Source organism: Balaenoptera physalus (genome assembly GCF_965194825.1).
Source record: "Balaenoptera physalus genome assembly, chromosome: 5".
In the NCBI taxonomy this organism is placed as follows: Eukaryota; Metazoa; Chordata; class Mammalia; order Artiodactyla; family Balaenopteridae; genus Balaenoptera; species Balaenoptera physalus.
Genome location: NC_138884.1, coordinates 62681286 through 62708694, shown reverse-complemented (window position 1 = coordinate 62708694; position 27409 = coordinate 62681286). Strand labels below are relative to the sequence as shown.

Genomic DNA, 27409 nt, shown 5'->3' with positions numbered 1-27409 from the left:
GGACGCCCGCGCCAGGATTCCCGAGCGCAGTGGCGCCGCTGCCGCCTCAGGCTACGGGGCCCAGAAATGTCGTATTTGGACGTTGCGGAGACAAAAACAACCTGATTAACTTCCAGACGGATAGGCAGAGAAAATAAAACAATTCCAGTAAACAAGGAATTCTTCTACACTTGGACTCAGCTCCAAGCCGGGAACAACCGGTACAGGCGCAGGACAACTCACTGCAACGCCCCGAGACCTCTCCTAGGCGTGGAGGTAAAGCGCCCTCCACTGGTCACCGCGACTTCACCTCGCGGTTCACCAGGCCGTCCCCCTAGCCACGCCCAGGCTCGCGAGAGTAAGAACTGGGCTAAAGGGCTCTATGGAACTGAACTGCCTATGCCTATTGTTCCTACACGGAAAGGCCTGAAGGACCAACCGGAAGTCGTGGTTCAAACGCCACACAGAGAGCATCCTGGGGGCCGGAAGGAGGTGGAAACTCCTGCATCCTACGGGAGTGCCAGCAGACGCGCGTGGTAAGAGAGCGCGTGGCTGTTATAGAGGCTTGTTGCTGGAGCGCGTGGCTCGTGCGCGGAAGTCAGAGGTGACCGAAAGCCTGACGTCGCTGTAGAAGCTGAGACCGCGAGCTATGGTGGGGAGATCTCGGCGGCGCGGAGCGGCCAAGTGGGCAGCTGTGCGAGCTAAGGCAGGTCGCGACCCAGCGGACGAAAATGATGACAATTTGGAATCTCCACCCTCACCAGGGGACTCCAGCTACTACCAAGATAAGGTAGATGATTTCCATGAGGCCCGATCTCGGGCCGCCTTGGCTAAGGGATGGAGCGAAGTGGAGAGTGGGGACGAGGAGGAGGATGGCGATGAGGAGGAGGTGCTTGCCCTAGATATCGCCGATGAGGACGATGAAGAGAGTGCGGGGAATGAGGAGGAGGACGATGATGATGGTGGGAGCTCCATGCAGAGTGAGGCTGAGGCCTCGGTGGATCCCAGTTTGTCGTGGGGTCAGAGGAAAAAACTTTACTACGACACGGACTATGGTTCCAAGTCCCGAGGCCGGCAGAGTCAACAAGAAGTAGAGGAAGAGGAAAGAGAGGAGGAGGAGGAGGCACAGCTCATTCAGCGGCGTTTAGCCCAAGCTCTGCAAGAGGACGATTTTGGAGTTACCTGGGTGGAGGCCTTTGCAAAACCAGTACCTCAGGTAAATGAGGTTGAGACACGGGTCGTGAAGGATTTGGCGAAAGTTTCAGTGAAAGAGAAGCTGAAGATGCTGCGAAAGGAATCACCAGAGCTCTTGGAGCTGATAGATGACCTGAAAGTTAAGTTGACAGAGGTGAAGGATGAGCTGGAGCCATTGCTACAGTTGGTGGAGCAAAAGATCATTCCACCTGGAAAAGGAAGCCAATACCTGAGGACCAAATACAACCTCTATTTGAACTACTGCTCCAACATCAGTTTTTATCTGATCCTGAAAGCTAGGAGAGTCCCTGCACATGGACATCCTGTCATAGAAAGGCTTGTTACCTACCGAAATTTGATCAACAAGCTGTCAGTTGTGGATCAGAAGCTGTCCTCTGAGATTCGTCATCTGCTCACACTTAAAGATGGTGCTGGAAAGGAAGAACTGAATCTAAAAGCAAAATCCACAAAGGCCAAGCCAAAATCTGTTTCTGCTGTTGCTGCCTCCGCTGTTACAGACCTTTCTGATGATTCTGATTTTGATGAAGCTGCACTGAAATACTATAAAGAAATAGAAGACAGACAAAAATTGAAGAGAAAGAAAGAAGATAGTACTGAAGAACAGGCTCCTGAAGTTCAAAATACAAAGAGAGCCATTACTTATCAGATTGCCAAAAATAGGGGACTTACACCTAGGAGAAAGAAGATTGATCGGAATCCCAGAGTGAAACACCGGGAGAAGTTCAGAAGAGCCAAAATTCGCAGAAGAGGCCAGGTTCGTGAAGTTCGTAGAGAAGAGCAACGTTATAGTGGTGAACTATCTGGCATTCGTGCAGGAGTTAAAAAGAGCATTAAGCTTAAATAAAGTTTTTGCTTAGCTTAAGTTTTTTGGTGATAATTTTGGATCAATAAATTTTTATTTTTAACTGGTGACGTGATTGTATTAATATTTAATATCTAACCGTAAATTTTAAAAAGTCTGTCAATAGGGAAAATTGTCTGGGTTACTGCTTAATTTATTTGTGTTTTAATTTGTAATCAGATCATACTAAGAACTGCGGGAACAATATGAGGGTGCGTGGGAAGAGAGATGGTGATGAAAAAAGTTCTCCAACATTCTGTCCAATAGTAGCCTAGGGAAATTCCACAGCTAGTTGTGGAGCAACAGTCAAACTTATAGTACTTTTATAATTTTTCACATAAAGTGAAGAGAATGCACCTTTGGCAATCATCTTATTTGTAAGATAGGCTATAAAGTAGTTCTGACATTATTTCATTTACCTAAAGTATAATTCTCGAGCAGCATACTTGTTAATAATGAGTCTACTATTAACGTAAGGATTTTGTACATTTTATTGTGGTACAAGCTTAGGACTGAAGAGGAACTTGGTTAAAAACAGAAAGAGATATGCCTTAATTACATTAACTGTGAATATTTTTTAATAGTCCTTAATGTGGTAAGATAAAAATTCCATTTCCCCTTCTGTACTGGTGGGTGCTCTTTGTACACTCCACTTGCTGAAAATCTGGTATGATTACTACTGGGTAAGTGGTAACTTCAGGTGGTAACAAAATTACGTTTTTCTTTATAGTTATTCTGGTCTTTACAGGAGGGAAAAGATGATGAGATGGTGAACTTAAAAATTTTTTAGGATAATGCCAGGGAGAAAATGAGAGGACTAGTGAAGGAAAGCACAAAGGACGTCTTACCTATGTAACTGTTTATTCATTAAACATTGTGCTAGCTGCTAGAAATGCAGAGATGGTCAGTGGTTAATATTTATTATTAAAACATTTGCCACAAGTTTGTGCGGTGGTACTGTTCTCTTCTGTCAGAGATGAGGATGCTGAAATTCCCGGAGGTTAACTTTCTAAAGGACATATGCTTGGGATTTGGACCCAAGCCGGCTTAATTTGAGCCTTCATTCTTTTAACTTCTGGTTTACAGCTGCTGCCAGAGTAGCGCACATGCCAGATAATTTTCTTATAAATAAAAAAGGAAAGTTAGAAATAAAAGTTTATATTGAGTGCAAAGGTACTTTTTAAGCACTTTATTTATATCCTTATTCATCACAACTCTTATGTAGTAAATTCTATTATCCATATTTTAAGGATGAAGAAACTGGCAAAGAGAAGTAACTTTCTCAAGGTCATATAGCTATTAAGTGGTAGAGCCAGGATTTCAGCCTAGCCTTTCTGGCTTAAGAGCCATATCCTATACTTCCTTTTCTGATATAGTAAAAAAGTACAGGTTTTGGAGTTAACTTACTAGGATGATTTTGAGTTAATTACTTGATCTCTGACTCATTTTCTTCATCTATATGGTACTATTATTATACCTACCTTGGGTATAGGTATATACATAAAACAGTGGTTAAGAGCTGTGAGACAATAGAAAATATATATATTGGTTTCTGGCATAGAACTCCTAAAACCCTTGTAAATTCCTAAGTAGTAAGAGCACTGGGAACAGCATTTGTTCTAATAAGGTGACTCTAAGTGAGCTCCTGGATGGGGGCCGGTCACCAGAAAGACCAAGCCGTGATTAGAAGCTTGGCATTTTCAGCCCCAGACCCCCATGCTCCAGAGAGGGGAGAGAGGCTAGAGATGGAGTTAATAACTGGTCATGTCTATGTGAGGAGGCCTCCACAAAATCCCGATGTTAAGGGGTTTGGGGACCTTCCAGGATGGTGAACACATCCTCGTACTGGGAGGGTGATGCACCCCACTCCATGGGGACAGCAGCTCCTGTGCTGGGGATCCTCCCCGTCTTCACCCTATGTACTTCTTTATCTAGCTGTTCATCTATAGTTTTTATCATGTTCTTTAGTAAAGTGTAAACGTAAGTGTTTCCCTGAGTTCTGTGAGCCACTCTAGCAAATTAATCAAACCCAAGGTGGGAGTTATGGGAACCTCAGACTTAAAGTCCATCAGTCAGAAGCACAGATAACAACCTGGACTTGTGATTGGCATCTAAAGTGGAGTAGGGGCAGTCTTTGGGACCAAGCCCTTAACCTGTGGGATCTGATGCTACCTCCAGGTAGACTGTCAGAGTTGGTTAAATTGTAGGACACCCAGCTGGTGTTGCAGAGAATTGCTTGGTGGGGGAAACAGGTGTCAGAAGTGTTGTGAGTGGTAATAGTGTGACAGTAAAGGAGAAACACACAGGTGGAAAACTCAAGTTTTTCCGATTCAAAAGCAGGCTTCACCCAGATTCCTACCCCAGTTTCATCAATTAGTACCTGTGACTAGGGGCAAGTTACTTGATCTCTCTTCCTGAGTTTTTTCATCTAAACTGGGGATAGTAGTAGTAGTACCTACTTCATAGAATTATTATGAGGATAAAGTGAATTAATATATGTAATGCACTTAGAACAACGCCTGTTACACAGCAAACACCTAATAAGTGTTGGCTTTGGCTTTTTTTTTTTTTTTTTGGACACGCTGTGTGACTTGTGGGATCTTAGCTCCCCAACCAGGGATCGAACCCAGGCCCTCAGCAGTGAAAGCTCGGAGTCCCACCAACCACTGGACCACCAGGGAACGCCCAGTGTTGGCTCTTATCACAGGTTGTGAGCATCCACATCTGACATACAGATGCTCAACACATAGCTAATAGTGTAGTGATTCCTATTCATTGCAGGAACATAGAGAATAAAATATAGTCGTATATGTAAAAATGCTTAAGAAGTTAATATTCTAAGTTTGGAACAAGAGGGGAGCACTGGGTAAGTGAGCACATGAAGGGATATAGAAAATCTGGGAAAGGACAAAAACAAGGAAATGAAGTTAGAGGTTGAAGGTATTTAATGTTCTACGTCGAATTTCTGCCACATGTAAAGTTGTGCTAAGGGAAAAAAAAAATGTTTTAAAGGAAGAAAAATCTTCCATCAAGGAAAGTGGAAAAAATTAAGGCATATTTCTCCAAATGTATCACATATTCCTTTAGAGACCTTACAACACTATAAATATTAATTCATTCTGTGATAGCTAGGATCTATATGGTACTATTCTATTTTATAAACATAAAACGTGGCTTTGCCTGAGGTGAATTAACAGTAAATGAAGTAACAGAGAAACTACTGGATTTAATGTTTACATCTTCCAAATTTTGTATTTACTTAACAAACATTTAAAGAGCACTGAGATGTGCTGGATACTGTCCTAACATGAATAATAAATTGTTAACTATTCAGTATGATCATTTTTCATAGAGACTCACTTTGTGAACTCAGGAGAGTTCACATGGATAAGAGTTCCAATTAAGTAGATTACTGGTGTCAGGCATCAATACAAAGCAACAACCTGTTAGTTTTATGTCAGCATGTTAAGCTCTGGGCAGCTATTGAAAATACAAAATATTAAAAATTAAAGTAGAAGAAAATATCAAATTAGTGATGCAGTAACTTACTCTGCCACTAATCAGCTGACTGGCTTTGGGCTACTCAATTGTGTAAGCCATAGTTTCTCACCTATATTCTTACTTATGAAGGAGTTAAATAAAATAAACATATCCCTTTAATTTTTGTGTGGAAATAAATTTGTCAAACTTTAATAGTCAAAACTTTTGGCAAACTGGGAAATTACTTTTTGTGATTTTTAAAGATAAACAGTAGCTTAGGTAATGTGAATAATTGTATTCACATATCTGATACAGAAAATATTTGATATATCTGAGGAGTAGAGTCGCTTATTTTTCCTTGCTGGTTGTATGAAGTAAAAGAATTTTAATGTGTTATGGTAATATAAGTTAACATTACCAAAATAATTCAGGAAAGGTGAAAATCAGTGTAATTTACATCTAAGGGATCACAATGATGAACACGTACCACTTTCTGAATAGTAGATGATCCAAAAACATCATGTAGGATTCAACTACAGTTCCAAATCATTTAAACTGAATATTGCTTCAGGTAATAAGGCAGAGTTTTAAAAATCATTTCAAATATTGATTCTTTTTAAAACATTTGTGCTTTGCCATCACAAGTTTAAACGCAGAAACAGTATAGAAAATTTAACACCACCCGCATCAACAAATGTTAAAATGTTTTAAATTTTGCTTAGTGTCATATCAAAGTTTTTAATTTGATGTAGTTGCTTTAGCTATGTGTTCCAGAAAATGTTTTCTTTCATACATATTCTTTCAGCTATTCACTTGGGAAGAAAAACTGATTTTTTTATATTTGCTTCAAAGTGAATCTTTGACTAATAGTAAATATTAAGAATCAACATTTTTTATAACTATAAAACAAAACAAAAAACCTGCAGGAAACTAATAAAAATGTTCTCTCTTAAGTGAAACTACATAAGGTAGCAATTAGGAGCTTGACCTCTGGAGCCAAGACAGAGTTTAAATCCCACTTTTACCACTTACTATGTGTCTTTGGTCTATTTACCTCTCTGTGTCTCAATTTCCTCACACTGAATAATATATGATTGTTATAGCCATTTAAATAGTTAAACCATATAACATACATTTAGGACAGCACTTGGCAGGGAGTAAGTGTTTCGTGTTAGTTACTATTAATCCATTAAAAAAATAAATAAAAACAAAACTAATTTACTCCCCTTGAAAGAGTTCATATTCTCCTTGGTTGTATCATACTGGTTCTTAAACCAGAATGCTTAAGGATCCATTGGTAAGTTTAAAATGCAAATTCTTGTGCCCTACCTCCACAACTTCTTATTTAGCTGGCCTGGTGTGGACCCAGGGATCTGTATTTTTAAGAGACACCTCAGAGAATGCTTATCCAGAAGCTCTATAAAACACATTGGGAAACACTGCTCTGAGCACACAGCTTTTTCGGTTCTCTTCGCTTATAACATAGGCATGTGAATGAAATTAATTACAAGAATGAAATATGATGTGGTATTATTCACCATGAGACTACAAAAACTCTAGAGTAGCCCCATGAGAACCTGTTGAAAGCAATGGACCTTCCCCTCAGAACAATAACATAGGCCTAATTGTTACGAACTCCAAGCTTGTACTGCTCATCACACGACAGGCCAATAAATCAAGAGAGGAGTTATTGGGGCAAGGAATAGTAACTATTTGGAAAGCCAGCAGACTAAGGGTGTCCAAAGAACTATCTTACCCAAGTTAGAATTCGGGCTTTTACACTAAAAAGGGAGGGGGTGTAGTTGGTTGTTACAAACTTCTTGGTGTCAGATTCCTTTGTTTTTGCAACTATCCACATATATCAGGTCACTAAGTTCCTGTAAACCTGCAACAAGACAAATGTTATTCTATGTTCTGCAACTTTTTATCTCTATATGAATGGAAAAGTGTCATTTTTTTTTTTTTAATCTTTGGCTGCACCCCACAGCACGTGGGATCTTAGGTCCCCAACCAGGGATTGAACCTGCACCCCCTGCACTGGAAAGCAGAGTCTTAACCACTGGACCACAAGGGAAGTCCCAAAAGTGTTATACCTTTAAAGGTCGGAGACTTGAGAATGAGCTATCCTTTATATTTCAGGCTATAGGCAACATTCTAATAGCAAAAGCAATAGAATAAAAGGGTAAAGTAAAAGAAACAGACCCAATATGGAGTCAGATTTGTTCTTCCCTATGACGTAATCACAACATTTTACATACCATGTCATTGGGTTCCTGGACTCTCTGAAGCCAGGAATCCTTGGACTTCATAGGAAACTTTAGGACACTGTTCCTTTTACCCTTAAGCATTGCTTTATATGGCATATATATATATATAGAGAGAGAGAGAGAGAGATCATCTTAATCATTGGTAGGTAAGGGGATTATTCAAAGTAGAAGACTGAAAAAATTTTATTAGCACCTAGAATTTTTTATATTTATTCAGCGAGCTCTTTTAAACATACTTAAGTTTCTAAGCATATCATGCTTGAACATACACAAAAAGAGAGACTGCGGCCAAATAAATGTTTATTCCTTAAACTTCATATTCAGTCCAAATTTTCTGAATCACTTCTATTCAAGGTCTCTGATGGCCACAGGATCAAAGAATTTTGATAAGATTTTAGGAAGAGGAAAGGAATTGTTAATAAAAAGGTACGTGGGTGGGGGGAGGAGGTAGGGGCATGAGAACTATTAAAGGAGTAAATGTGTTGTGCATTGAAAAAGGAGAAACTCAAAAGATGTCAACTTTGGGTGTAGACACTCTGGTAGAAGAGACAGACACAGTTGGAGCAATTAACTGCCCTAGTTAGCATGCTATGGGACTCCAAAGAGGCATGTACCTCTCTACTTAAGGAGGCCAGAGAAGATCTGTTTGAGTGAAATCTTGAGGGAAGAGTGGGTGTGGCAATATAAGGAATGTCAAACATGTTAAAGTTTATCCAGAGCCAACAAGGGTGAAGCAAGCGTAGGAAAATAATATCAGCAAAGTGGGGAGGGGCTAGATCAGGAATGATCTTAAGGAGCTTAGATTGTATACTAGGTATAGGGAAGGCAACCAGGGTTTTCAAGAATCAGTGTGACATAATTAGATCAACCTTCAGAAGAGTAAATTACTCATTCTAGCTGCTGTAGAGCAATGGAGTTAGAATAGATTAAAAATAGAGGCATGAAAACAAGGTAGGAGTCCTTTGCAATAACACAGGCAAGAAAAGATGAAATTTTCAATTAAAGCAAAGAGGACAAATTCAGGGACAGATTTGAGAGAAATTTAGAAGAAAATCTGAAAAAAAGCATGAAAATTGGAACAAAGTGTGGACAAAGTCATAGACGGTCAGCAAAAGCAAACAACGAAGTAGTTTCAGCAATTCTATTAAGATATTAAAACTCTAAATAGACACAAAATATGATAAGCTCCTCTAGGGTAGGCCTCTTGAGTTCTACTCCACAGTATACACAAGGAACACAACTTTGCTGTTACTAGATCTTCATTAAAAAGATATAACATAATAAAAAAAAGATATAATTATCAAACTATTCATCAAAATAGTCCTTCAACGTTTTATTTTCTATTATAAAGGTAACACATTCATTACAGACTACTTGCAAATGCAGAAAAATAGAGAATTGGAAAACTACATCCATATTTCTACCACCCAAAGAAAAGTGCCATTGTTTGATCTTGATTAAATATATTGCTTAAGGGGACTTCCCTGGTGGCGCAGTGGTTAAGAATCCGCCTGCCAGTGCAGGGGACACAGGTTCGATCCCTGGTCCAGAAGATCCCACATGCCACAGAGCAACTAAGCCTGGGTGCCACAACTACTGAGCCTGCACTCTAGAGCCCATGAGCCACAACTACTGAGCCCACATGCCACAACTACTGCAGCCCATGCGCCTAGAGCCCGTGCTCCGCAACAAGAGAAGCCACCGCCATGAGAAGCCTACACACCTCAACGAAGAGTAGCCCCCACTCGTTGCAACCAGAGAAAGCCCACATGCAGCAATGAAGACCCAACACAGCTAAAAATAAATAAATAAAATAAATAAATTAAAAAATATATATATATATTGCTTAAGCTAAATATATTTCTTTAGAGTGCATTGTACTCTTAATAAGAGTATTGCATTAAGAGTAGTGCTCATGGGCTTCCCTGGTGGTGCAGCAGTTGAGAGTCTGCCTGCCAGTGAAGGGGACGTGGGTTCGAGCCCTGGTCTGGGAGGATCCCACATGCCACGGAGCAACTAGGCCTGTGAGCCACAATTACTGAGCCTGTGCATCTGGAACTTGTGCTCTGCAACAAGAGAGGTCGCGACAGTGAGAGGCCCGCGCACTGCGATGAAGAGTGGCCCCCGCTTGCCACAACTAGAGAAAGCCCTTGCACAGAAACAAAGACCCAACACAGCCAAAAATATAAATATTAAAAAAAAAAAGAGTAGTGCTCATAAGAGAGGTGTTAAAAGTAGGAAGACCCTGAACTCACCTTCTCCGACAGACATACCAAAATTTCAACTAATTACAGAGCAGCGACCTATGAGAACAACCTGAAGACTAGCAAAAAAGATTTTCCACAACTACAGACATAAAGAAGGAATCACGAGACAGGTAAAAAGGGTGGAGATGCAGTATAGTCAGGACCCACACCCCCCGAATCTGGTGACCCACAAACAAGAGGAATATTTTAATCATAGAGGTCCTTCCCCAAAGGGTGAGGAGTCTGAGCATCACATCAAACTCCCCAGCCTGGCTGTCATGCACCAGGAGGACAAGCCCTCAGCACTTCTGGCTTTGAAAACCAGCAGGGCATATGTTCAGGAGAGCCAGAGGGCTACAGGAAACAGACTTGACTCTTAAAGGGCACTTGCAAAATCTCACATGTTCCAAGTCCCAGCAGAGAGGCAGTACTCTGAAATAAGCCTGGATCAAACTGGTGATCTTGGAGAGCCTCTTGGTGAGGCAGGAGGCAACTGGGACTCCCCTTGGAGATAAAGACATTGGCAGCAGCCATTTTGGGGGAGCTCATTCTACTGTGATAACAGCATTGCTGATAAGTTCCACTCTGGAATCCTCCCTCCAGTTTATTAGCACCGGGGACCCAGTCCTGCCTCACAGCAGGCAACAGCAGCTAGAGCACAAGGCACAGCCTTGCAGCCAACTGGGCCAGGGGTCAGCTCCTCCAACCAGCACACACACAGTAGTCAGCCCCACCACAAAAGAAGGGCACACACAGCCCATATGGGGGGCACCCCTAGAGCATATAGCTCTGGTGACCAGAGGGTAGCATGCTGCTGGGCCCCATAGGATTTCTTTTACACAAGGCTACTTCTCTAAGATCAGGAAATGTAGGGAGTTCCTTGGTGATCTAGTGGTTAGGATTCCGCACTTTCACTGCTGTGGCCCAGGTTCAATCCCTGGTCAGGGAACTAAGATCCCACAAGCTGCGCTGCATGGCCAAAAATAAAATAAAAATAAGATTAGGAAGTGTAACCAACCTACCTGACACATAGAAATAAACATAGAGAATTGAGCAAAATGAGGAGACAGAGGCATATGTTCCGAACAAAGAGGCATAACCTCAGATAAAGAACTAAATGAAGTAGAGGTAAGCAATCAACCTGATAAAGAGTTCGAGGTAAGACCATAAAGATGCTCACTGAACTAGGGAGGAGAATGGATGAACACAGTGAGAATTTCAACAAAGAGTTAGAAAACATAAAAAGGAACCAAACAGAGCTGAAGAATAGAGTAACTGAAATTTATAATACACTAGAAGGAATCAACAACAGTAGATTAGATGATACAGAGAAATGGATCAGTGATCTGGAAGACAGAGTAGTGGAAACTGCCAAAGCTGAACAGAAAAAAGAATTTTAAAAAATGAGGATATTTTAAGAGACTTCTGGGACAACATCAAGCATACTAACATTTCCATTACAGGTATCCCAGAAGGAGAAGAGAAAGAGAAAGGGGCAGAGAACTTATTTGAAGAAATAATAGTAGAAAACTACCCCAACCTGGGTAAGCAAACAGATATTCAGGTCCAGGAAGCACAGAGTCCCAAACAAGATGAACCCAAAGAGGTCCACACAAAGGCACATTAAAATTAAAATGCCAAAAATTAAAGATAAAGAGAGAATCTTAAAAGCAGCAAGAGAAAAGCAACTAGTTACATACAAGGGAACTTCCATAAGGCTATAGCTATAAACTGACTTTTCAACAAAAACTTTGCAAGCCAGAAGGGAAAAAAAAAAAAAAAAAAAAAAAACTACAACCAAGAATACTCTACCCAGCAAAGTTATCATTCAGATTTGAAAGAGAAATACAATTTAACAGACAACCAATAGGTAAAAAGAGTTCAGCACCACTAAACCAGCTTTAAACGAAACGTTAAAGGGACTTCTCTAAGCCAAAAAGAAAAGGCTACTACTAGAAATATAAAAAATATGGAGAGAGGAAGCAAGATGGCGGAGTAGAAGGACATACTCTCACTCCCTCTTGTGAGAACACCAGAATCACAACTAGCTGCTGGACAATAATCGACAGGAAGACACTGGAACTCACCAAAAAAGATACTCCACATCCAAAGACAAAGGAGAAGCCACAATGAGACAGTAGGAGGGGTGCAATCACAGTAAAATCAAATCCCATAACTGCTGGCTGGGTGACTCACAGACTGGAGAACACTTATACCATAGAAGACCACCCACTGGAGTGAAGGTTCTGAGCCCCACGTCAGGCTTCCCAACCTGGGGGTCCGGCAACGGGAGGAGGAATTGCTAGAGAATCAGACTTTGAAGGCTAGCGGGATTTGATTGCAGGACTTCGACAGGACTGGGGGAAACAGAGACTCCACTCTTGGAGGGCACACACAAAGTGGTGTGCGCATCAGGACCCAGGGGAAGGAACAGTGACCCCAGGGGAGACTGAACCAGACCTACCTGCTAGTGTTGGAGGGTCTCCTGCAGAGGCGGGGGGTGGCTGTGTCTCACCGTGAGGACAAGGACACTGGGAGCAGAAGTTCTGGGAAGTACTCCTTGGCATGAGCCCTCCCAGAGTCTGTCATTAGCCGCACCAAAGAGCTCAGGTAGGCTCCAGTGTTGGGGTGCCTCAGGCCAAACAACAAACCGGGAGGGAACCCAGCCCCACCCATCAGCAGTCAAGCGGATTAAAGTTTTACTGAGCTCTGCCCACCAGAGCAACAGTCAGCTCTACCCACCACCAGTCCCTCTCATCGGGAAACGTACACAAACCTCTTAGATAGCCTCATCCACCAGAGGGCAGACAGCAGAAGCAAGAAGAACTACAATCCTGTAGCCTGTGGAACAAAAACCACATTCACAGAAAGATAGACAAGATAAAAACGCAGAGGGCTATGTACCAGATGAAGGAACAAGATAAAACACCAGAAAAACAACTAAATGAAGTGGAGATAGGCAACCTTCCAGAAAAAGAATTCAGAATAATGATAGTGAAGATGATCCAGGACCTCCGAAAAGAATGGAGGCAAAGACTGAAAAGATACAAGAAATGTTTCACAAAGACCTAGAAGAATTAAAGAACAAACAAACAGAAATGAACAATACAATAACTGAAATGAAAACTACACTAGAAGGAATCAATAGCAGAATAACTGAGGCAGAAGAACGGATAAGTGACCTGGAAGACAGAATGGTGGAATTCACTGCTGTGGAACAGACTAAAGAAAAAAGAATGAAAAGAAATGAAGACAGCCTAAGAGACCTCTGGGACAAAATTAAGCACAACAACATTCTCATTATAGGGGTCCCAGAAGGACCATAGAAAATATTTGAAGAGATTATAGTCAAAAACTTCCCTAACATGGGAAAGGAAATAGCCACCCAAGTCCAGGAAGCGCAGTGAGTCCCAAACAGGATAAACCCAAGGAGAAACACGCCAAGACACATATGAATCAAATTGCCAAAAATTAAAGACAAAGAAAAATTATTGAAAGCAGCAAGGGAAAAATGACAAATAACATACAAGGGAACTCCCATAAGGTTAACAGCTGATTTCTCAGCAGAAACTCTACAAGCCAGAAGGGAGTGGCATGATATACTTAAAGTGATGAAAGGGAAGAACCTACAACCAAGATTACTCTACCCGGCAAGGATCTCATTTAGATTTGATGGAGAAATCAAAAGCTTTACAGACAAGCAAAAGTTAAGAGAATTCAGCACCAACAAACCAGCTCTACAACAAATGCTAAAGGAACTTCTCTAAGTGGGAAACACAAGAGAAGAAAAGGACCGACAAAAACAAACACAAAACAATTAAGAAAATGGTCATAGGAACATACATATTGATAATAACCTTAAACGTGAATGGATTAAATGCTCCAACCAAAAGACACAGGCTTGCTGAATGGATACAAAAACAAGACCCATATATATATTGTCTACAAGAGACCCATTTCAGACCTAGGCACACATACAGACTGAAAGTGAGGGGATGGAAAAAGATATTCCATGCAAATGGAAATCAAAAGAAAGCTGGAGTAGCTATACTCATATCAGATAAAATGGACTTTAAAATAAAGAATGTTACAAGAGACAAGGAAGGACACTACATAATGATCAAGGGATCAATCCAAGAAGAAGATATAACAGTTATAGACATATATGCACCCAACATAGGAGCACCTCAATACATAAGACAACTGCTAACAGCTATAAAAGAGGAAATCAACAGTAACACAATAATAGTGGGGGACTTTAACACCTCACTTACACCAATGGACAGATCATCCAAACAGAAAATTAATAAGGAAACACAAGCTTTAAATGACACAGTGGACCAGATAGATTTAATTGATATTTATAGGACATTGCATCCAAAAACAGCAGAATACACTTGCTTCTCAAGTGCGCACAGAACATTCTCCAGGATAGATCACATCTTGGGTCACAAATCAAGCCTCAGTATATTTAAGAAAATTGAAATCATATCAAGCATCTTTTCTGACCACAACGCTATGAGATTAGAAATGAATTACAGGGAGAAAAACGTAAAAAACACAAACACATGGAGGCTAAACAATACGTTACTAAATAACCAAGAGATCACTGAAGATATCAAAGAGGAAATCAAAAAATACCTAGAGCCAAATGACAATGAAAACACGACGATCCAAAACCTATGGGATGCAGCAAAAGCAGTTCTAAGAGGGAAGTTTATAGCTATACAAGCCTACCTCAAGAAAAAAGAAAAATCTCAAATAAATAATCTAAACTTACTCCTAAAGGAACTAGAGAAAGAAGAATAAACAAAACCCAAAGTTAGCAGAAGGAAAGAAATCATAAAGTTCAGAGCAGAAATAAATGAAATAGAAAGAAAGAAAACAATAGCAAAGATCAATAAAACTAAAAGCTGGTTCTTTGAGAAGAAAAACAAAATTGATAAACCATTAGCCAGACTGATCAAGAAAAAGAGGGAGAGGACTCAAATCAATAAAATTAGAAATAAAAAAGGAGAAGTTACAACAGACACCACAGAAATACAAAGCATCCTAAGAGACTACTACAAGCAACTCTATGCCAATAAAATGGACAACCTGGAAGAAATGGACAAATTCTTAGAAAGGTATAACCTTCCAAGACTGAGCCAGGAAGAAATAGAAAATATGAACAGACCAATCACAAGTAATGTAATTTAAACTGTGATTAAAAATCTTCCAACAAACAACAGAAGTCCAGGACCAGATGGCTTCACAGGTGAATTCTATCAAACATTTAGAGAAGAGTTAACACCCATCCTACTCAAACTTCCAAAAAATTGCGGAGGAAGGAACACTCCCAAACTCATTCTATGAGGCCACCATCACCCTGATACCGAAACCAGACAAAGATACTACAAAAAAAGAAAATTACAGACGAATATCACTGATGAACATAGATGCAAATCCTCAACAAAATACTAGCAAACAGAATGCAACAACACATTAAAAGGATCATACACCATGATCAAGTGGGATTTATCCCAGGGATGCAAGGATTCTTCAATATATGCAAATCAATCAATGTGATACACCATATTAACAAATTGAAGAATAAAAACCATATGATCATCTCAATAGATGCAGAAAAAGCTTTTGACAAAATTCAACACCCATTTATGATAAAAACTCTCCAGAAAGTGGGCATACAGGGAAGCTACCTCAACATAATAAAGGCCATATACAACAAACCCACAGCAAACATCATTCTCAATGGTGAAAAACTGAAAGCATTTCCTCTAAGATCAGGAACAAGAGAAGGATGTCCACTCTCACCACTATTATTCAACATAGTTTTGGAAATCCTAGCCATGGCAATCAGAGCAGAAAAAGAAATAAAAGGAATACAGATTGGAAAAGAAGAAGTAAAACTGTCACTGTTCGCAGATGACATGATACTATGCATCGAAAATCCTAAAAATGCCACCAGAAAACTACTAGAGCTAATCAATGAATTTGGCAAAGTAGCAGGATACAAAATTAATGCACAGAAATCTCTTGCATTCCTATACACTAATGATGAAAAATCTGAAAGAGAAATTAAGGAAACACTCCCATTTACCACTGCAACAAAAAGAATAAAATACCTAGGAATAAACCTACCTAGGGAGACAAAACACCTGTAATGCAGAAAACTATAAGACACTGATGAAAGAAATTAAAGATGATACCAACAGATGGAGAGATATACCATGTTCTTGGATTGGAAGAATCAACATTGTGAAAATGACTCTACTACCCAAAGCAATCTACAGATTCAATGCAATCCGTATCAAATTACCAATGGCATTTTTTACGGAACTAGAACCAAAAATCTTAAAATTTGTATGGAGACATAAAAGACCCCGAATAGCCAAAGCAGTCTTGAGGGAAAAAAACTGAGCGGGAGGAATCAGACTCCCTGACTTCAGACTATACTACAAAGCTACAGTAATCAAGACAATATGGTACTGGCACAAAAACAGAAACATAGATCAATGGAACAAGATAGAAAGCCCAGAGATAAACCCACACACCTATGGTCAACTAATCTATGACAAAGGAGGCAAGGATATACAATGGAGAAAAGACAGTCTCTTCAACAAGTGGTGCTGGGAAAACTGGACAGCTACATGTAAAAGAATGAAATTAGAACACTCCCTGACACCATACACAAAAATAAACTCAAAACGGATTTGAGACCTAAATTTAAGACCAGACACTATAAAACTCTTAGAGGAAAACATAGTAAGAACACTCTTTGACATAAATCACAGCAAGATCTTTTTTGATCCACCTCCTAGAGTAATGGAAATAAAAACAAAAATAAACAAATGGGACCTAATGAAACTTAAAAGCTTTTGCACAGCAAAGGAAACCATAAACAAGACGAAAAGACAACCCTCAGAATGGGAGAAAATATTTGCAAACGAATCAACGGACAAAGGATTAATCTCCAAAATATATAAACAGCTCATGCAGCTCAATATTAAAGAACCAAACAACCCAATCCAAAAATGGGCAGAAGACCTAAATAGACATTTCTCCGAAGAAGACATACAGATGGCCAAGAAGCACATGGAAAGCTGCTCAACATCACTAATTATTAGAGAAATGGAAATCAAAACTACAATGAGGTATCACCTCACACCAGTTAGAATGGGCATCATCAGAAAATCTACAAACAACAAATGCTGGAGAGGGTGTGGAGAAAAGGGAACACTCTTGCACTATTGGTGGGAATGTATATTGGTACAGCCACTATGGAGAACAGTATAGAAGTTCCTTAAAAAACTAAAATTAGAATTACCATATGATCCAGCAATCCCACTACTCGGCATATACCCAGAGAAAACCATAATTCAAAAAGACACATGCACCCTAATATTCATTGCAGCACTATTTACAATAGTCAGGACATGGAAGCAACCTAAATGCCCATCGACAAACGAATGGATAAAGAAGATGTGTTACATATATACAATGGAATATTACTCAGCCATAAAAAGGAATGAAATTGGGTCATTTGTTGAGATGTGGATGGATCTAGAGACTGTCACACAGAGTGAAGTAAGTCAGAAAGAGAAAAACAAATATCGTATATAACGCATGTATGTGGAACCTAGAAAAATGGTACAGATGAACCGGTTTGCAGGGAAGAAGTTGAGACACAGACGTAGAAAACAAACATATGGACACCAAGGGGGGAAAGCCGCGGGGTGTGGGGATGGTGGTCTGATGAATTGGGCCATTGGGATTGACATGTATACACTGATGTGTATAAAATGGATGACTAATAAGAACCTGCTGTATAAAAAAATAAATAAAATTCAAAAAAATAAAATAAAAATAAAAATAAATAATATGAAAGAAAATATCTCACATACATAGACTGAAAGTATGTGAATGGAAAAGGTATTCCATTCAAATGGAAACAAAAAGAAAGTTGGGGTAGCAATACTTATATCAGACAAAATAGACTTTAAAATGAAGACTGTAACAAGAGACAAAGAAGGACATTTAGTATGATAAAGGAATCAATCCAACAAGAAGATGCAACAACTGTAAATATGTACGCACCCAACATAGGTGCACCTAGATACACATAACGCAAATATCAACAAACGTTAAGTGAAAAATTGACAGTAATACAATAATAGTAGGGGACTTTAACACCCCACTTACATCAATGGACAGATCCTCCACAAAGAAAATCAATAAGGAAACACTGGCCTTAAATGACACGTTAGACCAGATGAACTTAATAGCTATTTATAGAACATTCCATACAAAAACAGCAGAATACACATTCTTTTCAAGTGCACATGTAACATTCTCCAGGATAGATCACATGCTAAGCCACAAAATAAGTCTCAATAAATTTAAGACAACTGAAACCTGAAAAAGAATATCATCCCTTCCCAAGTGGTATCTTTTCTCTGATCACAGTTCTAAGAAGCTTAGGCTAAAAGTACATCCATGACATTGATATTTTAAAAGTTTGTAATATATTCTAAGTGTCCATCCTTAAGATCCCCAAAGGGTTTCAAAAAACCAAACATGAACAACTAAAAACAAAATGCAAATAAAGTTGAAAAACACCTCTTTCTTTATTTTACAGGAAAATTAATAGTACTTGATTCTTACAGTGGCTTGGATTTTGTCCCTTTAAAACAGTATAGGCAGATGCTCTGTGCATTTTTCATAAAGGAGCAACATGGTTAGGCTTGTTTTTTGAATCTTAGCATCCCTAAATGTATGTAGCAGTTGAATCAGCCCTTTATGTCACTAAAGCTTATGTAGAGCTGTGATTATAATATTGATCCAAAAGCTAAAAGCATAAGAAACTAGGAACTTGGAGTATCATCCACCTTTAAAGAAAATGCCCATAAAGAGCCTTGCCTGTAAATGTTAAAGGGCTCATATTTCAGTTGATTTTCTATATTCATTGCACTGCCACTTAATGACATAAAGCATAAATAGAACTGTTTTAAAAGTAAAGAGGCACACACAACTACTGAGCCTGCACTCTAGAGCCCGCGGACCACAACTACTGAAGCCCACGTGCCACAACTACTGAAGCCCGTGCGCCTAGAGCCCGTGCTCTGCAACAAGAGAAGCCACCGCAATGAGAAGCCCGCACACCACAACAAAGAGTAGCCCCTGCTCGCCGCAACTAGAGAAAGCCCGCATGTGGCAACAAAGACCCAACGCAGCCAAATAAATAAATAATTTTAAAAAATATATTGAAGTGTAATTGAGATATAAAAACAACACATTGACTTTATACAATTTGATGAGTTTGGACATATGCACACACCCTGTGAAATCATCATCACAGTCAAGGTAATAAACATATCCATCACCTCCAAAAAAAAAAAAAAAAGTAAAGAGGCACAAAAAAACCAGTATACTGCAAGATTCCACAGCATGTCAATGTTTCTAATACCTGTAGGTAACTTGGATAACTAGAAAGGAGAAATCTGGTGATTTAAACTAGACAACATTTTATACTTTGTTAACTTGGTGACTCCCTTGGCTATTACTGGCCTTTCTCAAGAGTGATTTGTGTGGAGTCTGCTTTCTTTTCTTCTACCTACAATGGAATAAGTGTATATTCTTGTTAAATTCTTTACTGAAAAATTGCAAAACACCTGTGTGAAGGAAGGTGACAAGAATACAATGATGCTTAGGAATTTCTGCATGCAAAAACAAGGTAAAAGGGCTAGTTAAGGAATCACTTTGCTATCCCGCAGAAATGAACACATTGTAAATCAACTATACTTCAATTAAAAAAAAAAAAGATCCAGTTAAGGATGGGTATTAAAATCATCTATCTGTAATGTTTTAGTTTTTCTCTTCAAGGTATTATACAGCTTGTAATTCCTAAAAGGCAAGTATGTTTTTTTATCAAGACTCTCACCCTTACAGAGACTGAAAAGACCCAACAAAATTCCAAAATGCTAAAGATATGATGAAAGAGCTCCCCCCAGCAATTCTGTTTTTATTATTGTAAGTTATATGTTGTTTTACTAAAATGATAATACATAGCTAATAATAATTATTTTCCCCTATTCCAGAACAGGAATCCAGGCTCAGAGAACAAATAACTTACTCAAGTAGGCAGTAGCACTGGAATCAACAGGTCAGGGAAATGCCAGAAACTGAAAAACTACTAAGAAATTTTCTGACTGCTTGAAGTTAGCTTCTTGTGAACACCTCCTTTTAAAATACGTTTTGTTTAAAAGACTTGGTGAAAGATAGTATTAGACGTGTCACGGTAATTTCTTGTAATTTCAAGAGTTATTTTCAGAGAATAACAACAATAAAAAGGTTTAGTTTTCCTTTCAGAGAAGCATAACTTCCTCTACAGAGGGAAAGACAGACCAGAGAAAGAAGGAAAAGCAGGTGTACAAAATGTTACACAACAGTGATTTTTAATTATGAGTCAACATGGATTCCATGCCAGCATTTTGCAAACCGAACACAAAGCTAATCACCTAGGAAATACGAGGGCACGTTCATGGAATCTAGCGTTAAGGAATAACGATAGTAACTGGAAATTGTCTTTATTAAAGAAGGAAATGTTTATTTATTGGAATTACTGGATCAGTAATCGTCGATTCAAATATTCAAAATAAAGCAACAGTGACCAATTACTAGCGAGACACAGGCACTAGGAAAGTGAAAACTGTCGCCGTGTAACAGACGCCTGTCATATAAATTCTAAGCTGTTTGGTTTAAAACGCATTCATGCGCACGCGGAACCCCGGAAAACCAGGGAGTTAAAGTCAGAGCAAATACGAGATTTCTATACAGGGCACATGACAGAGAACAAAAGAGGTGGGGGAAGGAAGACACCCACCTCTGGTGTCTCACATAAAAAGCTCATAAATCAAAACCGTGAATGAACGGTTATAGTGTATGCAAGGCATAGGGTACAGTTTAATACGGGGGTGGGGAGCAGTTTCCTTTTTAAAATTAGCTTTCGCCTCTTCAACCCAGATCTTTGTGCCTCCGTGCTACCGATGAAGTTGGGCGGTTGCACACAAAAGTGCCGCTAGATATTTCGCCAGGTCTCCCACCGTTCAAGCACCGGGGGGCAAACACACCTGATCGCTTAGGAGGGCCGTGCCAGGGGCCGGTAAGAACCAGGCACTGAGCGCCGTATCCTCCCCCAGGCTCAGGAGGGAGCTCAGCGCCGCCGGAGCCGAGCGGAAGGTGGGAAGTGGGAAGAGGAGGAGGCCGCCCCCTAGGGGAGCCGCGCCGCAGGCTGGGGGCCGGGGCGGGAGGGGCAGGCGGGAGGAGGCGGCCGGTAGGGAGACCGCGCCGTCGGCCGGGGCCGTCCCTCCAGCTGGCTCGGACCCCGGCGGGGCGGGCCGTAGACTGAGCGGCAGAGCCCAGACGCCGGCCCGTAGCCAAGGAGAAAGGTGGGGGCAGCGCGGACGGGACGGGGCAGCGGCTCCCCGCCGTGACCCTCTGCTCCACTGCCCAGGCCCGGGTGCGAGTCGGAGGCGGAGGCGAAGGAAGGAACGAGCATGGCTGAGACCTCGCCGCCGCCCACTGCCGGCACGGAAAGTTGCAGCGAGGAGCCGGCGAGGGGCGGGAAGCAGCGGCTGGAGGAGCCGCGCAGCGCTCCAGCCGGGGGCGCGGACAGAGAGGACGAGGCGGGGCCGCCGCTGGCCTCCCCCGCGGGGCAGTCGGAGCCCGGCTCGCCGGTGGCTGCCCCCTTCTTCCTGCTCTACCCGGGCGATGGAGGCGCCGGCTTCGTAGCGCGCCCGCCGCCGCAGCAACAGCGCTCCTGGAGGACCCCGCCGTCGCCGGGCTCCCCGCTGCCCTTCCTGCTGCTGAACTACCCGAGCGGCGGCGGCGGCGGCAAACACCGTGAGTGGCGGCCGGGAAGGGGGATGCCGGCGGGGAAGGGGGGCCTCGGCCGGGAAGGGCCAGTCCGGCTCCGCGGAGCTCCGCCTCCTGCTGGCTCCCCGGAGCTGAGCAGGGCCCCGAGCCAACGGGGAGACAGGGCGCTGGGGGCGGCTCTCGGGAAGCTCCCATCCGGGGGCGCAGGGGGGCGGCCGCGGTCCGGGCGCCGGACTGTTTACCTCCTAGTCTCCCCAGGCCGCAGGCTCCCGCCCGGCCTCCTCTCCCCTCCCGGGCCGGGCGCTCGTCCTCGCCAGCCTCCCACGTGCTCGCCGGGTCCCAGTCCCGGGTCTCCGGTGGGAGCCCTCCCTGAAGGAGTCGAGGAGGGGGCGGCGTCCGGAGACCCGGCAGCCCAGCTGTCCCGCCGTCTGCGGGCTCCCAGCGCCGCTGCGGCCGAGTAGGTGTGGCTGCTGCGCCGCCGCCGCCCGCGTGGCCTCGGTTGGACCACTAAATTTTTTACTAGCGTTCACTCCACACCCGTAAATATCACATATCCGTCCCCCACAATGGGAAGAGAAATCAGGAACTGTGCGCGAGATGACGAGAAGGGAAAGTGTGGCTTTAGGAGGGCACTTCGCAGGATAATATCGTTTGACAGGAAGAGGCCTCCACCTTTTAAAAGCACTATCACCGGAGTCCTCTGAATGCAGCGCACCGCACTTTGTGCTGTATCAGTCAACAAATGTCTATTGCTACCTGCTGTGAGCGGGGCCCTAGAGTAGGCAGTGTGTATAAAAGACTTGAAGAATATTAAGTCTGGTTTAAAAAGACAAGATCTTAGAGTATGAAAATGTGACTGAAGATACAAGGCATGATATAAGTGCCGACTACTTTGCTGTATGAGTTCTGAAAAGGGAAATTTGCCTAAGGTGAAGAGGGAATCAATCGATCAATCTGTCTCTCTCTCTCTGAGACACAGCTAGAGGTTTCTTTTTTAGCACTAAAGCAAACCTTTTAACTGTTCTGCACTGCCAAGAAACCCTGACTTTGCCTTTTCTGCCCCTGATCCGTCCCCTAGAAAAAGGTTAACATTAGTTGCATATTTTCCATGTGCATGTACTGTGATTATCATAGTTAATCGTCACATCTCTGTAAGCCAAATATGCCACTTTATCAGGCGCGGAAGCTGAGGATCAATGTGATTAAGTGATTTGTCCTAAGTAACAGTGTGAGAGAAGGAATGAAGTTGACCCAGATTCTTTGCCTACCGAGCCCATGCTCTTTAAGTGAATAGCAGACGTCCAAAACTGTGGATGGTTCCTCCCTAGATTAGGGTCCATTGGATTCAGCTGGAGATAGTCCTTTGTTAGCTTCTCTTTATTAGTTACCTAGAATGGGGGCCAACACTGACCATAGACCTAGAGTCTTAGTAAAGTCATAGTTTGTTGCAGTAATCCGCTAATCTCCAAAAGAGAGTGTCTAATGTCAGAAATGAGTCTTTGGATAAGCAGAGGAGGTAAAGATAAGACTATTCGCAACATTGCTTTTCATTTTCTAAGGCATCTGCTTTCTACTTTGTTCTTTAAGCACAGCCTCTCTTTTTCTTCCTAAGAATTTCTATTTTTGTGTAATCTGCTTATTAACCAGTCATTATAGGATGAAGAAGACCCTCCTCTCAGTTCTTCATAACTCTGTGTAACAGTTGTGGTAGAAGGTGTGATACAGAAAATTTTTTCAACTGTTGGCCAGTATCAGTTATGGGAATTATCTGAATTTCAGGTGATTTATTGATTCCTTCCTCATATTAAGGGTTGACTTTATTTATTTATTTATTTTTTTAAAGTATTGTCCGAAAATTGGGGCCTTAGCACGATCAAGATCAGCAATGGAGAACTTAAAGCTAAAGTTTCGTAACTGTGCTCCCTTGGTCCTTACCTTACAACAGTAGCAGATGTATGGCATGATTTGTTAGCACATAAAGTTCTGACAGTTCATCCTGGTCTTTAATTTCTGAAATAGTTTATTGGTGTGTAAGTGCTCAGAAAATTTACTGGGAAAATACTTGTGTCCCACTTACACTGTTTTTAAAGACCAGTCACTGAGGACAGTTCATATCGTCAAAAGATCCCTGATACTTATTTTATTCAACTATAAAACTGACTGAAAGTAGTTCTTGTTTCGTACTGTTTTTATTTTTGCCTGTCATTTTTATATGTACTTTAGAACACACATACTTGCAAAAAGGAATTCTCTGGATATTAATAACAATACTTCCTTGTTGCTGCTCTGTAGAGTCAGTGCAATATTGCTTTATATGATGTACCTGGATATCAGAACTCGGGCTGTCCTGATGACTCATTTGAGCAACGTGAGACCAACAGTTTTTCAAAGACTTCAGTTAGCAGGGCAGTACTTAGACTCAGCCTCAACAGCCAATGAATATTTGCCTCCTCAACACTGAATTTTTAACTCTCGCTGATGTATTTGCCAAAAGTGTATAATATATAATCATTTTGATAGGCTGTTTATTAAGGCATTATTATCTCTTCATTTTAGAAGTCTTTACTGTACTCAGAGATTTTAAAATTAACCTTTACATTTGAGTTTAGAAGCTTTGTTATAAGTGACACCGGTGAAGAATAGCAAAAATGTGTGCAGAGGAGGTAGCCTAAACCTTTCAGGGTTCATGACATGTAAGGTTTCAGTGTACAATCTTGCAGGATATAATGTCCATGAAACATTCAGCGAGCTTAAACGCAATATGAAAGGTTTCTGATGTGCCTTGTTGGATTATGTCACTCTGACTCTGAGTGCTGGTAATCTGCTAAATTCTTAGGCTCCTAGCTTTTAAATCTCAAATTTCTACCATGCCTTTTTTTTTTTTTTAAAGTAAAAATTACAAGTAGCACATGGATCTGTTCTCACTATTTAAATGTTTTATAATGCAAAAGTACATTGAGCACAAAGTGACTTTCCTCTTTGTGGGCCCCCAAACCCTCCTCTCCCCCACCCCCCATCACCACCACCATTTATTATCAGAGAATACCACTTTTGAGTTTGGTGAGTTTTCTTCCAGAACTTTTGCATGCATTCACAGAGATGTATGTGTTCATATTGCGTGGGGCCTTTTCCCCCTTGGTGTATGACCGTCCATTCCAATTTCTCATCAACTCTATAAGAAGGAGCTACTTGCATGCTATGGTCCAATACGTTTGAAACCAAGTCCCCCTAAAACCGAGTTCTTCTGCCAGGTTTATGATTAACCTCTCTATTCAAAACTCTATTTCCGGGCTTCCCTGGTGGCGCAGTGGTTAAGAATTTGCCTGCCAATGCAAGGGGCAGGGGTTCGAGCCCTGGCCTGGGAAGATCCCACATGCTGTGGAGCAACTAAGCCCGTGCACCACAGCTACTGAGCCTGAGCTCTAGAGCCCGCAAGCCACAACTGCTGAGCCCACGTGCCACAACTACTGAAGCCTGCGAGCCACAACTACTGAAGCCTGCGCGCCTAGAGCCCGTGCTCCACAGCAAGAGAAGCCACGACAATGAGAAGCCCGCACACCGCAACGAAGAGTAGCCCCCGCTTACCGCAACTAGAGAAAGCCCGTGCACAGCAACGAAGACCCAACGCAGCCAAAAATAAATAAATAAATAAATTTATTAAAAAAAAAAAAAAACTCTATTTCCTTTCTTGTCCCATACCTGTTCCCCTCAGGATTGAGGAGTATCAAAGTAAAGCGGGGATTGAAACCAAGCAGGACCCTGTGGGACCTTCCCAAGCACAAAAGTCCCGTTTCTTGTTTGTAGAAAAAAAGGCTTTAGACTCCTAGGCCTTCCCTGAGTTCCAAAGAGCAGATGCAAGCAGTCAATGAAGAGGACAGTAGCGTCACAGGACTCCTGGTTTCTCCTGAAGGGATACAGATAACAATCTGATGCATATCTTTGAGTTGCTCTGTAGAGACTAAGACCCCCATCCAGGTGGACGATGGCCACTACATGCTGACCACAAGCAAGGTAGACCCCAGACTGGTTGGAACCAGAAGTTTGAGATTCCTGAAACATCAGCCTGTTACCTCACCACCAACCAATCAGAAGAAGGTCCACGAGCTGATCACGCATCCTACGACCCTCTCCTCTAAAACTGTCTTTAAAAACCCTTGCCTGAAAGCCATCCGGGAGTTCGGGTCTTTTGAGCATGAGCTGCCCATTCTACTTGCTTGGCTCCCTGCAAATAAACCCTTACTTTGCCGCAAACACCTGCTATCAGAGTTTGGCTTTCTGTGCCAAGGGCACACCAGCCCTTGCTCAGTAACACTTAATGCCTTCCTTTTCCATCCTAACTTTAGAAGTCGTCTTGTGAGTGGACAGAATGGATAAGAGATGGCTTCTCCTTGGTGTTGGAGGGAAGAGGCACCCGTGCCATTTGCACGGTGATCAGCTTCTATTGACAGTTCTTTTCCTCTTTCAACTCCCAGAGCTACCACAAGCATTTATGTTTAAAGCAATGCCATACAAATAGCCCACATCTCTGCCCTTGTCTTTTCTCTCCAGAATACATCAGTGTACAAAAAGAAGTCCACTCACAAAGCAGCAGCTTTCTTTCTGTATTTGTATGTGCTGTTTTGAGATAGGAGGAGAGCTAGGAAAGGAATAGAAAGAAGGGGGAAAAAGGCCTTGGGAAGAACTGGAAACGTTACAGTGACTACCCACGTCAAAGTTGAGTATACTTAACAGTGAATGCCCTGGTTGAGCCCTGGAAAGTGCAGAGAATGAGGCTTCTAGAAGCATTCACTGTTTCTCATGGATGCTCTTTAAGAGTCCATGATGTGGGGAAAGAGTGCTCTCATTTACATATAAACCCAGGAATGTGTATTTAAGAGGAGAAAATCAATTTTATGTTCACAGTTTCATACACACACCTACAGTAGAAAGATATGTATGTATTATATAGGTGTATGTGCGTATATACATTATTTGTATGTGTATGTATGTATTTATTCATTGACTTTATTCTCCATGGGTATTTCTATTATTATGTCTCTCTCTTTCTTCTTTTTTCATTGTTTAATAGTACTCTGGAAAACATTATACCTGATTAGGAGTTGAATACACATTAATCAGTTCATCTGCTGTATGCTTTTCAAACTTTGAAAAGACAAAAGTCACTTTTTTGGGATTTGTAAATGTAGAGGCATCTGCTCAAAACTGGGAGGTGTGCAGGGGAAGGGTTGAACCATCAGAACCAAAAAGTTTTTTTTGTTGTTTTTAATTAATTAATTAATTAATTTATGGCTGTGTTGGGTCTTCGTTTCTGTGCTAGGGCTTTCTCTAGTTGTGGCAAGTGGGGGCCACTCTTCATCGCGGTGCGCGGGCCTCTCACTATGGCGGGCTCTCTTGTTGCGGAGCACAGGCTCCAGACACGCAGGCTCAGTAATTGTGGCTCACGGGCCCAGTTGCTCTGCGGCATGTGGGATCTTCCCAGACCAGGGCTCGAACCCGTGGCCCCTGCA

General features: G+C 41.7%; 2 protein-coding genes across 9 annotated transcripts in view; both read left to right on the top strand.

Moving 5' to 3' along the window:
* Positions 1 to 448: 448 nt before the first annotated feature.
* Positions 449 to 2104, top strand: UTP3 (UTP3 small subunit processome component). The gene has a single exon (XM_082463846.1). The coding sequence runs from the start codon at positions 629 to 631 to the stop codon at positions 2036 to 2038; it is 1410 nt and encodes a 469-aa protein (XP_082319972.1). The 5' UTR covers positions 449 to 628; the 3' UTR covers positions 2039 to 2104.
* Positions 2105 to 21444: 19340 nt separating this feature from the next.
* RUFY3 (RUN and FYVE domain containing 3) overlaps positions 21445 to 27409 on the top strand; it is an 89379-nt gene continuing 83414 nt past the window's right edge. For 6 of the 8 annotated variants that reach the window (XR_014264267.1, XM_082463775.1, XM_082463776.1 and 3 more), the window contains exon 1: positions 21445 to 21929. Coding sequence is in view for 5 of the 8 variants with exons in the window: in XM_082463775.1 (XP_082319901.1) it covers positions 21584 to 21929 (346 nt within the window). In the remaining 3 variants the exon portion in view is untranslated. The remainder of the gene's footprint in view (positions 21930 to 27409) is intronic. The other 2 variants (XM_082463777.1, XM_082463780.1) reach the window with 2 other exon arrangements.